A 15,836-nucleotide genomic window follows, 5' to 3' on the forward strand; every position below is an offset into this window, starting at 1 on the left:
GGGATAGAAGTGAAATTTCAGAAATAAACTCTTATCCTTTTGGTCAATTACTTTCAACAAACGTGCCAAGAAAATTCCACAGGGAAGAAACAGTATTCTCAACAAATGGTGCTGGAACAGAATAAAGTTGAATGCACGAAAATCAACTCAAAATAAATCACAGACCTAAATATTAAGAGCTAAAACTATAAAATTCTCAGAGGAAAATATACAAGTAGGTCATTGTGACTATTAGCTCATTGTGACAAGTAGATCATTAGACTGTATCAAAACTTAAAGTTTCTGTATTGCAAATGATATCATCGGGAAGGTAAAAAGACAACCCACAGAATGAGAGAAATTACTTGCAACTCAGTTTTCTGATAAGTGATTTGTAGTCATAATACATAAAGAACTCTCATAACTCAACAATGAAAAAACAAATAAGCCAATTTAAAAAACGGGCATAGGTTCACTGGAATCCTCATACACTGGTGGTGGAAATGTATGCAGTCACTTTGGAAAATATTTCGGCAGTTCCTCAAAATGTTAAACACAGAAAATATGACCCAGAAATTCCACTCCTAGCTATACACCCAAAAGAAATGAAAATATATAGCCACATTAAAAACTTGTACATGAATACTCACGGCAGCATTATTCACCATAGCCAAAAAGTGAAAACAATTCAAATATTCATCAACTGATGAATGGATTAATTAAATACGGTATATCTATCTATACAGTAGAATACTATTCGACCATAAAATAATGAAGTACTGATAGTTATTATAACATGTGTGAGTCATGAGAGAATTACGCTCAATAAAAGAAGCTAGACATAAAGATAACATATTATATAATACCATTCATATTAAATGTCCTGAACAGGCATACAGAAAGATGGAAATTGGAACAGTGGTTGCCTAGGGGTAGGGAGGAAGGAATGGGGAGTGACTGCTAATGAGTATGAGGTTTCTTTTTAGGGTGATCAAAATGTTCTAAAGGTAGATTGTGGTGATGATTGCATAACTCAACGAATGCACTAAAAACCAGTGAATCACACATTTAAATTGGTGAAATCTATAGTATTAGAATTATATCTCAATAAAGCTGTTTTTAAAAACTAGGACTTAGAGCACCTATCTTAAATTTACAGTATCCAGAGTTGTAGAAAAAAAGGGAGAATATTGTTTAAAAATAATAATAAAAGGGAATATTCCAGTCTCAAGCTCAAAACAAAACCCCTGTTCCCTAAAAAAAATTCATAAGGTGTCCGTCACTATGCCCACACAAAAAGACCCACACCAAGGATAAGGAGATGAAAGCAAACATTTCCAGAGAGAAGAAACAAACAGACTAACAAAGGCACCTACAGAGAATAAAAACCAGACTGGTAACAGACTTCTTACTACCATTATAGAATGCCAGTAGCATAAAGACAGCTAGGAAATGTCTTCGAAGTTACTAGGGACAATAAAGTAACATAGAATTCTATATTCAGACAAATCATCAATCAGGTATAAATAAGGTGAGAGAATAAATGCATTTTTAAAAAAATTTATTTATTCATTTTGAGAAAGCATGGGTGGGGAGAGAGAGGAGAGAGAGGAGAGAATCCAAATCAGGCTCCATGATGCCAGAGCAGAGCCTGATACGGGGCTTGAACCCACAAAGCTGTGAGATCATGACCTGAGCTGAAACCGAGTCAGATGTTTAACCAACTGAGCCACCAGGCACCCCGAGAACAAATGCATTTTTTTTTTTTGAGAGAGAGAGTATGAGTGGGGGAGGGACAAAGAGAGGGAGACACAGAATCCAAAGCAGGCTTCAGGCTGTCAGCGCAGAGCCTGATGTGGGGTTCAAACTCATGAGACGTGAGATCATGACCTGAGCTGAAGTGGGATGTGCAACTGACTGAGCCACCCAGGCGCCCTGAGAACAAATGCATTTTTAAGAGATGTAGCACCCAGAACATTACCTCCCAATATTGCCTTTGTTAGAAGACACTCTAAGACATGTTACAACAAAATGAGAGTAAATTAGAAAGCACAAGACACGAAATCAAAGAAATAGTGGAACCAGCTTAGGAAAGTAACAATGGGGATGCACTATAGGACAGCTTGAATCAGATCTAGAGAGCCATCAGTTAAGTCTGGAAACAATAACACTGAAGGCTCCCTTGGGAGGAGGACAGACTAAGAATTTAAAACAACATAAGGTATTAACGACTAATGATGCAAATCAAGAAAGACAATTAGAAATTCAAGAACAATAAAGTCATTCAAGAAAAGAAATGTAGGGGCACCTGGATGGTTAAGCATCTAACTCTTGATTTTGGCTGAGGTCATGATCTCATGGTTCATGAGTTCAAGCCCCTTGTAGGGCTCTACACCGACAATGTGGAGCCTACTTGGGATTCTCTCTTTCTGTCCTTCCCCTGCTCATGCACACACACTCTTTTTCTCTCTAAATAAATAAATAAATAAATAGATAGATAGATAGATAGATAAATAAGTAAATAAATTTAATGTTTTATTTATTTTTGAGAGAGAGACAGAGTGCAAGCAGAGAAGGGGCAGAGAGAAGAAGACAGAATCTGAAGCAGGCTTCAGAGAACAGAGGCTCAAACCCACAAACCATGAGATCATGACCTGAGCAGAAGACAGATACTTAACCAACTGAGCCAGTCGGTTAAGTTCCAACTTCTGCTCAGTCTGTTAACTGTCCAACTTCGGCTCAGGTCATGATCTCAAGGTTGGTAGAGTCAAGCCCCATGTGGGGATCTGAGCTGACAGCACGGAGTGTGCTTGGGATTTTCTCTCTCTCCGTCTCCCTCTGCCCCTCCCCCCACTCAGGCACACACATGCACGTGGTCTCTGTCTCTAAATAAATAAATAAATAAATAAGCATTAAAAAAAAAAAGAAGTGAAAATGGAAACTACCACTCAGAAGATTAAAAGTGGTTCAACCTGAATAACAAAATGGAGAGTAAAAAGAATTACTCGAGGGATTGTTTTTCATCATGCATCCTTCTAACAATTTGACTTTTTATTTTTTTCAACGTTTATTTATTTTTGGGACAGAGAGAGACAGAGCATGAATGGGGGAGGGGCAGAGAGAGAGGGAGACACAGAATCCGAAACAGGCTCCAGGCTCTGAGCCATCAGCCCAGAGCCCGACGCGGGGCTCGAACTCACGGACCGCGAGATCGTGACCTGGCTGAAGTCGGACGCTTAACCGACTGCGCCACCCAGGCGCCCCTTTTTTTAATATTTTTTTCAACGTTTATTTATTTTTGGGACAGAGAGAGACAGAGCATGAACGGGGGAGGGGCAGAGAACAATTTGACTTTTTAAAAAGGGACCTTTAGGAACTACACAAACAGTCAGAAAGCAATGAACAAAATGGTAATAAGTACATATTTATCAATAATTACTTTAAAAGCTCCAATCGAGGGGTGCCTGGGTAGCCTAGTTAGTTAAGCATCCAACTCTTGATTTTGGCTCAGGGCATGATCTCATGGTTCGTGAGTTTGAGCCCAGCATGGGGCTCTCTGCTGTCAGTGCAGAGCCTGCTTCAGATCCTCTGTCCCCCTCCTCTCTGCCCCTCCCCTGCTCACATGTGTGCTCTCTCTCCTTCTTTCAAAAATAAAAAATAAAAACGTTTTTTAAAAAGCTCCAATCAAAAGACAAAGGGTGACTGAATGGACAAAAAAACAAGACCCATCTACATGCTGCTCATAAGAGACTCACATCAGACCTAAACATACATAAAGACTGAAAGGGAAGGGGTGGAAACATCCACCATGCACATGAAAATGAAAAAAAAGCTGGAGTAGCAATACTTGTATCAGACAAAACAGACTTTAAAACAAAGACTGTAGCAAGAGACAAAGAAAGCACTACACAGTGACAATGGGATCAATCAAACAAGAAGATGTAACAAATATAAATATTTATGCATGCCACATAGGAGCATTTAAATGCACAAGGCAAATATTAACAAACATAAAGGGAGAAACTGAGAGCAATACAACAACCATAGGGGACTTTAACACCCCACTTACATCAGTGGGTAGATCATTCAGACAGAAAACCAACAAGGAAGCAGCGACTGTGAACAACACATTAGACTAGAAGGACCTAACAGACACACACAGGATATTCTATCCAAAAACAGCAAAATACACATTCTTTCCATGTACACATGGAACATTCTCCAGGACAGATCACATGTTAGACCACAAAACAAGTATCAGTAAATTTAAGAAGACTGAAATCATAGTAAACATCTTTTCCAACCACAATGAAAACTGGAGATCAATTACAAGAAATAATTCTGGAAAAACTGCAAACACACAGAAGCTAAACAAAATGCTACTAAACAACAGATGGGTCAACCATGAAATCAAAGAGGAAATCAAAAAATACATGAAGACAAATGGAAATGAAGACACAACAGTCCAAAACCTTTGGGATGCAGCAAAAGCAGTTCATAAAGGGAAGTTTATAGCAATATAGGTTTATCGTAAGAATGAAAAAAATCCCAAATAAACAACCTAACCTTACAACTAAAGGAGCTAAAACAAACAAACAAACAAACAAACAACAACAAACAAAGCCCAAAGCTAGTAGAAGGAAGGAAATACTAAAGATTAGACCAGAAATAAATGAAATAGACACAAAAACACAATAGAAAACACCGATGAAACCAAGAAGTGATTCTTTGAAAAAATAAACAGAATAAATAAATATTTATCCAGACTCATCAAGGAAAAAAAGAGGGTGGGCTCAAATAAATAAAATCAGAAATGAAGGAGGATAAATCACCACACAGAAATACAAAGGATAACAGTATGAAAAGTTATATGCCAACAAATTGGACAACCTAAAAAGAAACAGATTAATTCCTAGAAACATACAATCTTCCAAAACTGAATCAGAAATAAATAGAAAATTTGAAGAGACCAATTACTAGTAAGGAAATTGAATTAGTAGTCAAAGAACTCCCAACAAACAAAAGTCCAGGACCGGAGAGCTTCACAGGTGAATTTTAACAAACATTTAAAGAAAAGTTAATACCTATTCTTCTCAAACTATTCCAAAAAATAAAAGGGGAAGCCAGCATTACCCTGATACCAAAACCAGACAAAGATACCCCCCAAAAAGAAAACTAAAGGCCAATATCTGTGATGAACATAGATGTAAAATCCTGAACAAAATATTAGCAAACCAAACTCAACAATACATTAAAAAATAGTTTACCACAATTAAGTGGGATTTATTCCAAGGATGCAAGGGTTGTTCATTATTTGCAAATCAATCAACAAGATACATCATATCAACAAGAGGAAGGATAAAAACAATATGACTACCTCAGAAGATGCAGAAAAAACATTTGACAAAGTACATCTATGATGAAACTGTACAGAGTGGGTTTAGAGAGAAAATGTTTCAACACAAAAAGAGCCACATATCAAAATCCCGCAGCTAAAATCACATTTCAATGGTGACAAACTGAAAGCTTTTCCTCTAAGATCAGGAACAAGACAAGGATGTCCACTCTCACTACTTTTACTCAACATAGTACTGGAAGTCCTACCTGTGGCAATCAGACAAGAAAAAGAAATAATTGGCATCCAAATTGGTAAGGAAGAAGTAAAACTCACTCTTTGCAGATGGCATGACACTATATACAGAAAACCCTAAAGATTACACCAAAAAACTACTAGAACTGATAAATGAATTCTGTAAAGTTGAAGAATACAAAATTAACATACAGAAATCTATTGCATTTCTGTACAGTAATAATGAAGTAGAAGAAAAATAAGAAAACAATCCCATTTACAATTGCATTAAAAGAATAAAATAACTAGGAATAGATTTAACCAAGGAGGTGAGAAACCTATACTCTGAAAATTATCAGAAACTGATGAAAGAAACTGAAGGTGACACAAAGAAATGGAAAGACATTCCATGCTCCTGGATAGGAAGAACAAATATTGTTTAAATGTATACTACCCAAAGGAGTCTACACATTTAAAGCAATCTCTATCAAAATACCAACAGCATTTTTCATTTTCTAGCTTTCAGAACTAGAACAAATAATACTAAAATTTGTATTGAATCACAAAAGACCCCCAATAGCCAAAGCAATCTTGAAAAAGAGAAGCAAAGGGTGAGGCATCACAATTCTGGACTTCAAGTAATATCACAAAGCTGTAGTGACCCAAACAATATGGTACGGGCACAAAAACAGACACATAGATCAATGAAACAGGGTAGAGAGCCCAGAAAGAAACCCACACCTATATGGTCAATTAATATACAGCAAAGGAAGCAAGAATATACAATGGGGAAAAGGCAGTCTCTTCAATAAATGGCGCTGAGGAAACTCAACAGCTACATGTGAATGAAACTGGACCACTTTCTTACACCACACATAAAAGTAAACTCAAAATGGATGAAAGACCTAAATGTGAGACCTGAAACCATAAAACTCCTTAAAGAAAACATAGGCAATAATGTCTTGGACATCAGTCTTAGCAACATTTTTCTAGATACGTCTTCTGAGGCAGGGGAAACAAAAGCAAAAGCAAACTAGTGGGACTACACCAAAATAAAAAGCTTTTGCACAGCAAAAGAAAACACCAACAACAAAAAAAGGCAACCTAGTGAATGGGAGAAGATATTTGCAAATAATATATCTGATAAGGGGTTAATACCCAAAATAGATAAAGAACTCATACAACTCAACACCAAAAAAACCCACAAATAATCCAATTAAAAATGGGAAGAGGACCTGAAGAGACATTTTTCCAAAGACATACAGGTGGCCAACAGACACATGAGAAGATGTTTAAGGTCCCTAATCATCAGGGAAATGCAAATCAAAACCACAATGAGATATCACTTCACACCAGTCAGAAAGGCTATCATCAAAAAGCCAGTGAATAACAAGTGTTGGCACAGATGTGGAGTAAAAGGAACCCTCATGTACCATTGGTGGGAATGTAAGTTGGTGCAACCACTGTAGGAAAGAGTAAGGACGTTACTCAAAAAGTTAAAAATAGAAATACAGAGAACAAACTAACGGCTGTGGGCTGTGGCGGGAGGTGGGGGGTGGGGGGTAGCTGTGGGTAGGCAAAATAGATAAAGGGGATTAAGAGGTACAAACTTCCAGGTATAAAATAAACAAATCACAGAGATGAAAAGTACTGCATAGGGAATACAGTCAATAATATTGTAATAACATTGTATGGTGACAGATGGTAACAACACTCATCATAGTGAGCACTGAGTAACATAAAGAATTGTCAAATCAATATGTTGTACACTTGCAACTAATGCTACATTGTATGTCAATTAAACTTCCATTAAAGAAAGAGGGGAAAAGGCCTTCTTACTCTGATTTAAAAAAAAAAAGCAGGGGGGTGCTTGGGTGGCTCAGTCTGACTTCAGCTCAGGTCATGATCTCCCAGTTCAAGAGTTAAGTCCCTTGTCGGACTCTTTGCTGACAGCTCAGAGCCTGGAGCCCGCTTCACGTTCTGTGTCTCCCTTTCTCTCTGCCCCTCCCCCACTCACGCTCTGTTTCTCTCTCAAAAATAAAATAAAATAAAATAAAATAAAATAAAATAAAATAAAATAAAATAAAAATAAAAAACACTGGGACACCTGGTTGCATCCGACTCTTGATCTTGGCTCAGGTCATGATCCCATAGTTCAAGAGTTAAGAGTCCTGCGTTGGGTTCTGTGTTGATGGCACGGAGCCTGCTTGGGATTCTGTCTCTCCTTCTCTCTACCCTCCCCCTGATTGTTCGTTCTCTTTCAAAACAAAAATAAGTAAATAAACTTAAAAAAAAAAAAAAGAACTAGAAGGAAACTTTGAGATCTCGCAGCCAGCCGATTTATTTTACACTTAATACGTAGCATATTGTATTTCCCAAAGATGTCCATGCACTTTATGCCATCCACATGCCCTTCTTATGCTCCTCCATCAGAGGCAGGGCCTATGTTCCCTCCACTGAAACCTAGGTGGACTTATGACCATTGTGGGAGTAGTAGGTAACCTCTCGGGTGAGGCCATGAAAGGCAAGAAGATTCCTCCGGCTCTCTTTCATGACACACATATCTTGGGAGCCCAGAGCCAACATGGAGGTGACTGGCTAGTCTTAAACCAGCACACTAGAGAGGTCATATAGAGACAGAACTGAGAAAGTGAGTGAGAGTGAGGAAGAGAGAAAGAGAGAGAGAGGGACAGAGGGAGAATGAGCATGCTGAAGAATCTTTCTAGCCCCAGTGTTAGACTTATCAGTGAGCCTTCAGATTTGTGAGATGCAGCACAGCGACCGCCAGTCACATATAGCTACTTAAATATAAATTACTTAAAATTAAACAAAATTTCAAAATCTATTCTTCAATCACACGAGTTATATTTCAAGTGCTCAATAGCCACACATAGCGGCTAGCTTCTACTTCACCGGACAGGGCAGGTGTAGACTGTTTCTATCATTGGAGAAAGTTCTAGGGAATAATGCTGCTTCCAATAACTCCAGCCCCCAGCCCTTCAAGCTGCCCTAGTGCTGTGTGGTGCAGACATGAGCTATCCCACCAAGCCCTGCAAATTGCAAATTCGTGGCCAAAATCAATGTTGTTTTCAGGCACTGATTTTTGAGGTGGTTTGTTACATACCCAGATAGTAAGTGGAACACAAGGAAAATAAAGCTGAAGATGTGAAATAATCTGCCAGAGTTTTGGAGTCCCGAAAATCAGTCAAATATTGGGACTAATCACATTTTACTTCAATGTCCAATAAGTGCTGATGAATAAATGAACAAGAAAATCCCCGAGTCTTGAGCCTGCAATAGTTTTGTTTTTATTTATTTTAAAAAATGTGTATTTATTTCTGAGAGAGAGAGAGAAAGAGCGCATGCACTTAAGGGGCAGCGGGAGGGGGAGACAGAGAATCCCAACCCGGCACGTGGAGCCCGATGCGGTGTTCGAAGTCACGAACGATGAGATCACGACCTAAGCTGAAATCAAGAGTTGGACACTTAACCGACTGAGCCACCCTGGTGCCCCAAGCCCACAATATCTTTAATTTCAAATACTTTGCCACTATGCACCGGAAGCATTGTCTCCACTACTCCAGAGAAAGAGTTGACGATTCCTGGCTCTGAAGGAACAAGATCCTGAGAAACGTTAGCATCACGGAATCCATGGTAAAGAAAACAAGTCCTAGTTTCTTTCCAGTGAATTTACCAGACTCACCATTTAACAGGTGAAGCTCACTCGATTTTCCAGTTTTTACACTCATATAGTACTCTTTACTTTTTTAAGTTTTTTACATTACATATTTTTAATTTTTTTTAAATGTTTATTTACTTTTGAGAGAGACAGAGAGGGCATGAACGGGGGAGGGGCAGAAAGAGGGAGACACAGAATCCGAAGCAGGCTCCAGGCTCTGAGCCGTCAGCACAGAGCCCGACGCGGGGTTCGGACTCACGAACCGTGAGATCATGACCCGAGCTGAAGTCAGACGCTCAACCGATTGAGCCACCCAGGTGCCCCTATAGTACATATTTTGAATCTTAAAAGCAAAAGAAACAAACCAAAAACCTTTGATGGTGTTTATCAATATCAACCAAAAGCTATTTTTTTTATTGACTGATTGATTGAGACAGAGGGTACAAGTGAGTGAGAGACAGAGAGAGAGAGAGAGAGAGAGAGAGAGAGAGAGAGAGAACCACAAGGGGCAAAGAGAAAGAATCTCATAAGGGGCAAAGAGAGAAAAAGAGAGAAAAAGAGAGAGAGAGAGAGAGACAGACAGACAGACAGACGTGGGGCTCACCCAGGGCTTGTGTTTCACCTGAAGTGGGGCTCGTGTTCACCGGAAGCAGGGCTCGAGCTCACCCAGTGTGGGAGTCAAACTCATGAACTGTGAGATCATGACCTGAGCCAAAGGCAGATGCTTAACACCTGAGCCACCCAGGCACCCAAAAGCTATCTTTTCAAAATATTCCTTTACCAAGCAATTCATTTTAATAAAATCCAATTTTAAATTATTTGAACTAGGGGCATCTGGGTGGCTCAGTCAGTTAAGCGTCTGCCTTCGGCTCAGGTCACCAGCTCACAGTTTATGAGTTTGAGCCCTGTGTCAGGCTCTGTTTTGACAGCTTGGAGCCTGGAGCCTGCTTCAGATTCTGTGTCTCCCTCTCTCTCTGCCCCTTCCCCACTCACATTCTGTCTCTCTCTGTCTCTCAAAAATAAATAAATGTTTTTTTTTAAGTTTTTTAGAAGTAAACTATTTGAACTAATGGAAATTACAGATTTGGAGAGTCAGAAATAACTAGGGATGTAAGTGAATTTCCACCTAAACATGAATATAAAAATCACTGTGAGACTTTCTTCCTCCCTCCCTCCCTCCCTCCCTCCCTCCCTCCCTTCCTTCCTTCCTTCCTTCCTTCCTTCCTTCCTTCCTTCCTTCCTTCCTTTCTCTCTCTCTCTCTCTCTTTCTTTCCTTATTTATTTTGAGAGAGAGAGAGAGAGACAGAGGGGCATAGATAGAGTGAGAGAGAGATTCCTAAGCAGTCTCCACACTGTCAGCACAAAGCCCAAATGGGGCTCGATTCCATGAACTGTGAGATCATGACCTGAGCCAAAACAAAGGGCTGGATGCTTAACCGACTGAGCCGCCCAGACACCCCATGAGACTCTATTTCTAATAATGAATTATGAAGCTACATTGAAACAACCTGGGAAGTATCACAGCTTCCCCATCAGACCAGAGCAAAAGCTAGACTTCTCGTACAGACTACAAAATTTTCTGCTAGCATGAGCCTAAGCAGACATACCATATCAAAACTTCCATGTATGAAATTAGATGATACTCAAAATAACTGTTAATCTTTAACTTTATTTCTTTTTTTCAAAGTAATCTCTACACCCAACGTGGGCCTTGAATCACAACCCTGAGATCAAGAGTCACATGCTCTTCCAGGGCACCCGAGTGGCTCAGTTGGTTGAGTGTCTGACTCTTGATTTCGGCTCAGATCATGATCCCACAATCATGGGATCGAGCCCTGCATTGGACTCCATGCTGAGTATGGAGTCTGCTTAAGGTCCTCTATCTCTCTCAAAAAGAAAAAGAAAAAAAAGTCACATGCTATTGCAGCTCAGCCAGCCAGGCACCCCCTTAATTGTTAATAGCTACATGTTTTAAAGAGTTCTTATCTCTAAAATGTAGAGATTAGAATTATGATAAAATGGTATCAGGAATTTGCCTGAAGTTAAGATGTAGCTGGGGTGGGCAGTATAGAGGAACACAGATGAAACAAAGTAGCCCTGAGTTAATGACTGCTGTCACTGCTGGGCTTTATACTCCCCTCTTCTACTTACGCTTGAAAAAGTCCACAGCCAAAGAATTAAAAACCAACCAACAAATATTTACATGTTTTGGTTTGAAATGCAAAGCAAGGGTGAAGAGAGTATGAGACGGTGGCAAACCACACTCAGATAAAGGCCAGGCTTCCTAGAAGTTCAACTATTAAAGAAAAGGACCAAAATGTCCAAAATAAATACAAAATGCCTCAAATCTATAAAAACCCTTATCACTTCTATTTTTTTAACATTTATTTATTTTTGAGAGACAGAGCGAGACAGAGTATGAGTGGGGGAGGAGCAGAGAGAAGGGGGTACACAGAATCGAAAGCAGGCTCCAGGCTCTGAGCTGTCAGCACAGAGCCTGATGCGGGGCTCGAAATCACGGACTGCGAGATCATGACCTGAGCTGAAGTCAGACACTTAACCGACTGAGCCACCCAGGCGCCCCAAAACCCTTACCGCTTCTAGAACACACACCCAAGTGCTCCATGTTGGGATCACAGCCAGGACGTAGCTGACTCATACATTACACAGAATTCTAACATGTGTGGTTACTGGATTTCTTAGCCAACAGCCAATAACTAAAAGGGAGGCTAATAAATACAGACACACAAAAGGCAGAAGACTGCTGATGGCCTAATGGGATGGGAAAAAAAAGGGAACAGCTATATAAGACGTGAAGTTCACCACTCATTAACCCAACTTTATGGGGTAGTAACTAGTACGTTTAGTTGGAAGGCCACAGGATTTGGAGTCAAAGACTGTTCCACAGCCACTTACTTGCTAGACGAACCTAACCAAATTATTTAACCTCATGTTTTTCTTTAGAAAAATGAAAGTGGTAGCTATACCACTAGGCTTATCCTGAGGACTGAAAGAGAGGTAACTGTCGAGTACCTTAGAAGCAGATTCTCCAATCTCAGCTGACCATTTGCCTACAACCTTACGAGAGTCGCTGAGCCAGAACCAGCCAGCTAAGCGCTCCTAGACTCTGAAGCCTCGGACGCCGCATGAAATAATAAATGTTTGCTGCATTAAGTTGCTACATTTGGAAAAACTTGTTGCACAGAATAGACAATTATTATATGAGGAACAAGGTATCTATTATTTGACTAGCTAAATTTTTTTTCAAAATATAGTCATTGAACTTCTTTGGTATAACACAAGGGAACCCTTTTCTTTATCTGATTGGCATACTCATCACTTTGTAATGGCATATTTATGAAGCCGGGTATTATTTTCAAGACGAAACTTCTTGAATCTGACATGGCTCATATGCAAGAAAACTATGGGGGGTAAAAACCTAGACTCTGTGTCATGGTTCCGTACCTCAGGCCTTGACCTCATACTCAGGCCTTACTCTGTAATATACATATACTCTATACCTATATATATGCACTGTATATCTACACTACATTTTATTTTTTTAATGTTTATTTATTTAGTTTGAGAGAGAAAGCACAAGCAGGGGAGGGGCAGAGAGAGAGGGAGAGAGAGAATCCCAAGTAGGTTCAACACTCAGCACTGAGCCGGACACAGGGCTAAATCCCACAACTGTGAGATCTTGACCTGAGCCCAAATCAAGACTCGGATGCTCAACCCCACTGAGCCACCCAGGTGTCCCCACGTTTTAATATTAATAAAAAGTATGCTTAGTCCTACCTGAATGAGGCATTTGCTCACATCGCTAGCACAGAGTGCTTTGTTACAACTCAGTGACTCAGGGACCCAAGTCAGGAACACCAGAATGGCGAGAGTAAGCATAACAACAGAATGTGACTTCATGGTTCTTCAAAGACAATCAACTCCCAGGAAGCTAAACCAACAAACAAAAAGAAACAAACAAACAAACAAAAAAACCCAAAACTTTAATTCAAAGGCAAGGACTAGGTTAAGAACAAATACAGAAATGAAAAGCAAAACAAATAAACCAAGACTCATTATTTGTATTAAACAACTTTTGAGTGATCATTTAAAGGACATTTTCAATGAGTGATTAAACAGTCAAAACCAACTACTTTATATAGTAATGTCTTGTCAGCAAACTGCAAATACATATATGTGTGTGTGTGTGTGTGTGTGTGTGTGTGTGTGTGTGTAATACCACCGGATTACTGAGGCAAATAACCAGTTTTAATACTGCACCACTTTAGCTTTAGGCCCATTATTCAACTTTAAACCTATATAAAAACTATTAATATAGTACCATAATATAAAACGTTTAACAATTTTAAAACTGCAAATTATTCTAATGATTATTTATGACTATCTCATTTTATGTCTTCACATAATTAGCCAGAAGCTATGAGCTTGAAGCAGCTCAGAGAAAGAAGTTGAGGTGACAATCATTTCTTAAATAACTTAGCAAATAACCAAGGGGGTAGTAAATTATCAACTGCATTAAGAACTCCGAGTAATTTCTTAAAATGTGAAGATGTTCTTTTAAGCCTATACCATAGGTACCATAGATTCTGCAACGTTATTAAGAAGACAGTGCATTTTAAAAAGGAAAAGGAAAACAAGACCAGCACAAATCCTGATAGTGGTTAAACAGTGATTAAGCTAACATGGTTAGTAAGATTTTTAAAGATAGAACTTCTTCGAGCTCAAACACCTCCCCCCCCCCCGAACCAATTAAAGTAAATGATTATTGATGTCAGATAGATAAAAGGTGAGTTTATGGAGCCTTTATGATTACTGTAAACTTTTACTCCAAGCATTACAAAATACAGTAAAACAAAAGCTCTAAGAAGGTGAAAAGAATAAAGGGCTTTGCACCAGGTATGACTCAATTTTGAAAGAGAAAGCCCTGGCGAGGCCCACAAAGTATTCCCAAAGACCGTTAGTAACCCAACTTTCTAATATATTTAACAGCACATACCAAGTCGGATGCTTTCTGGTGCCACCAGCACATATTCGTGGAGGCCAAAGAAGGTATTTTGAAAAGCGATTTTTTTTTTCCAGAACTAGTTTTCACCCTACACTCACTAAAACTGGGACTTTCCCCCCCATCTCTTATGGTTGTCTCCATCCTACTCCCCAGAGCTTCCTGGAAAAAGTATTCAAGTCAACAAGGGCAAGTACAAAGCAGGTAACAATTGTTTAAAGGGCCTCTCCTTTTTTCCTGAGGAGTCAGGAACGGTGCCGCATCGAAACTGTTTTCGTACGTGGGGACCAGTTTCTCAGGCTCTGGCGACCTGTGCGTGGTCCCCAAGGGGGATGGCACTGACAGCAGCCTTTGTGCCTCTGGACGGAGCCCCAGCTGCCGGTTGGCGAGGCAGAGGCCACGGCGGCTCTTCACCCCCGCTCGCCGACGCGCCGCTGAAGGCGAGGCAGGGGAGGGGGCCGCAGGGGTGCCGCCGGCCTGCGCGCCCGCGCCCAGCACCCACCGGGCGGCGCCCCCACTTCGTCCAGCGCGTAGGCGGGGCCCAGGCCGCGCGGGAGCTGCTCCGCTCCTCCCGGCCCCGAGAGCCCGCCGCGGCCTCGGCCTCCAGAGGCCGGAGCTCGGGGCCCGGACCCTCCCCGGCCGCAGACGCTGCCCCGCCTGCTCCCGCTCACCGTGCGCCGTGGCGCCGCCAGGCCGCCTGGCCCTCGTTTCCCCGCAAGTCACCCGAGCCCTGGGCGCGCCGCCGGGCTGTGCGAGGGAGGCAGGCCGCGCCTCCGCGCCGTCCCTCAGCGCTGCGCCCGCGAGCCTCGGGCACCTTAAAGAGACAGGCCCGCCACCGCCCTCCCCCCAGCTCCCCCGGTCCCTCCGCCCGCCCTCGGCTCCCCGCCGCCGCCAGCTCCCGACAGGAGGCGTCTCTCACTCCCGGGGCGCTCCTGTCAGCGCACGCCCCGGCCCCACCCCCGCCAGGCCCGGCGCCCAGTCTCCAGTCCGGCCCCGGCCCGGCCCGCGCGAAGGCCCCGCCCCCAGGCCCCGCCCCCCCCGCCAGGCCCACGGCCGCGGTCCCGCCCCCAGCCGCGGCCCCGCCCCGCTCACGCACGAAGGCCCCGTCCCGCCCTCGGGTCACGCCCAACAGCGGCCACACTCCGGCCCCCAGGGACACCCACCCGGGCGCCCACGCGCGCTTTCCCTCCGCCCTCTTCCCCGCCCCCATCTCAGGCTTCTTTGTCCGCCTACCTGGGGCAGACCCTCTGTGAGGCCCAGTCCCTGGACTTAGCAAGTGCATGTCGCGCAGCCGCCCATTTGACGTACCCGAGCTCGGTGACTCTCTACGGCAACCACTTGAGGCAGCGGTGATGGTCCCGTTATGGGGATGCAAGACAGAGGCACCTAGTGGTGGAGTAGCCCAGCCCGCTACCTTGCAGAGCTGACACTTGAACTCTTGTTATCTCATGTTGGAGGCCGGATTATTAAAAAGGCAGGTTTCTGGGCTCTGGCTCAGAGCTACTGAATAAGGATCTGCTAGGGCAGAGCCTTCGTTCAGCCGTTCACTAAAATTTGCTGCGTCCTTAGCCAGTGCCTGGCACTGT

At 42.1% G+C, this 15,836-nt stretch overlaps 1 protein-coding gene across 2 annotated transcripts in view; it reads right to left on the reverse strand.

The window, feature by feature from the left end:
- The window catches only part of TWSG1 (twisted gastrulation BMP signaling modulator 1), a 71,705-nt gene extending 56,645 nt beyond the window's left edge, over nt 1-15,060 (reverse strand). Inside the window, exons 1-2 of one of the 2 annotated variants that reach the window (XM_003995019.5) lie at nt 14,922-15,060; nt 13,026-13,179 (exon numbers count right to left, since the gene is read on the reverse strand). In XM_003995019.5, coding sequence (XP_003995068.2) covers nt 13,026-13,148 — 123 coding nt within the window. In that variant the 5' untranslated portion in view covers nt 13,149-13,179; nt 14,922-15,060. Of the gene's footprint in view, nt 1-13,025; nt 13,180-14,244; nt 14,449-14,921 lie in introns of those variants that run through there. The other variant, XM_023241749.2, reaches the window with a different exon arrangement.
- Nucleotides 15,061-15,836: the final 776 nt, after the last annotated feature.

Source organism: Felis catus, chromosome D3, assembly GCF_018350175.1.
Source record: "Felis catus isolate Fca126 chromosome D3, F.catus_Fca126_mat1.0, whole genome shotgun sequence".
Taxonomy (NCBI): domain Eukaryota; kingdom Metazoa; phylum Chordata; class Mammalia; order Carnivora; family Felidae; genus Felis; species Felis catus.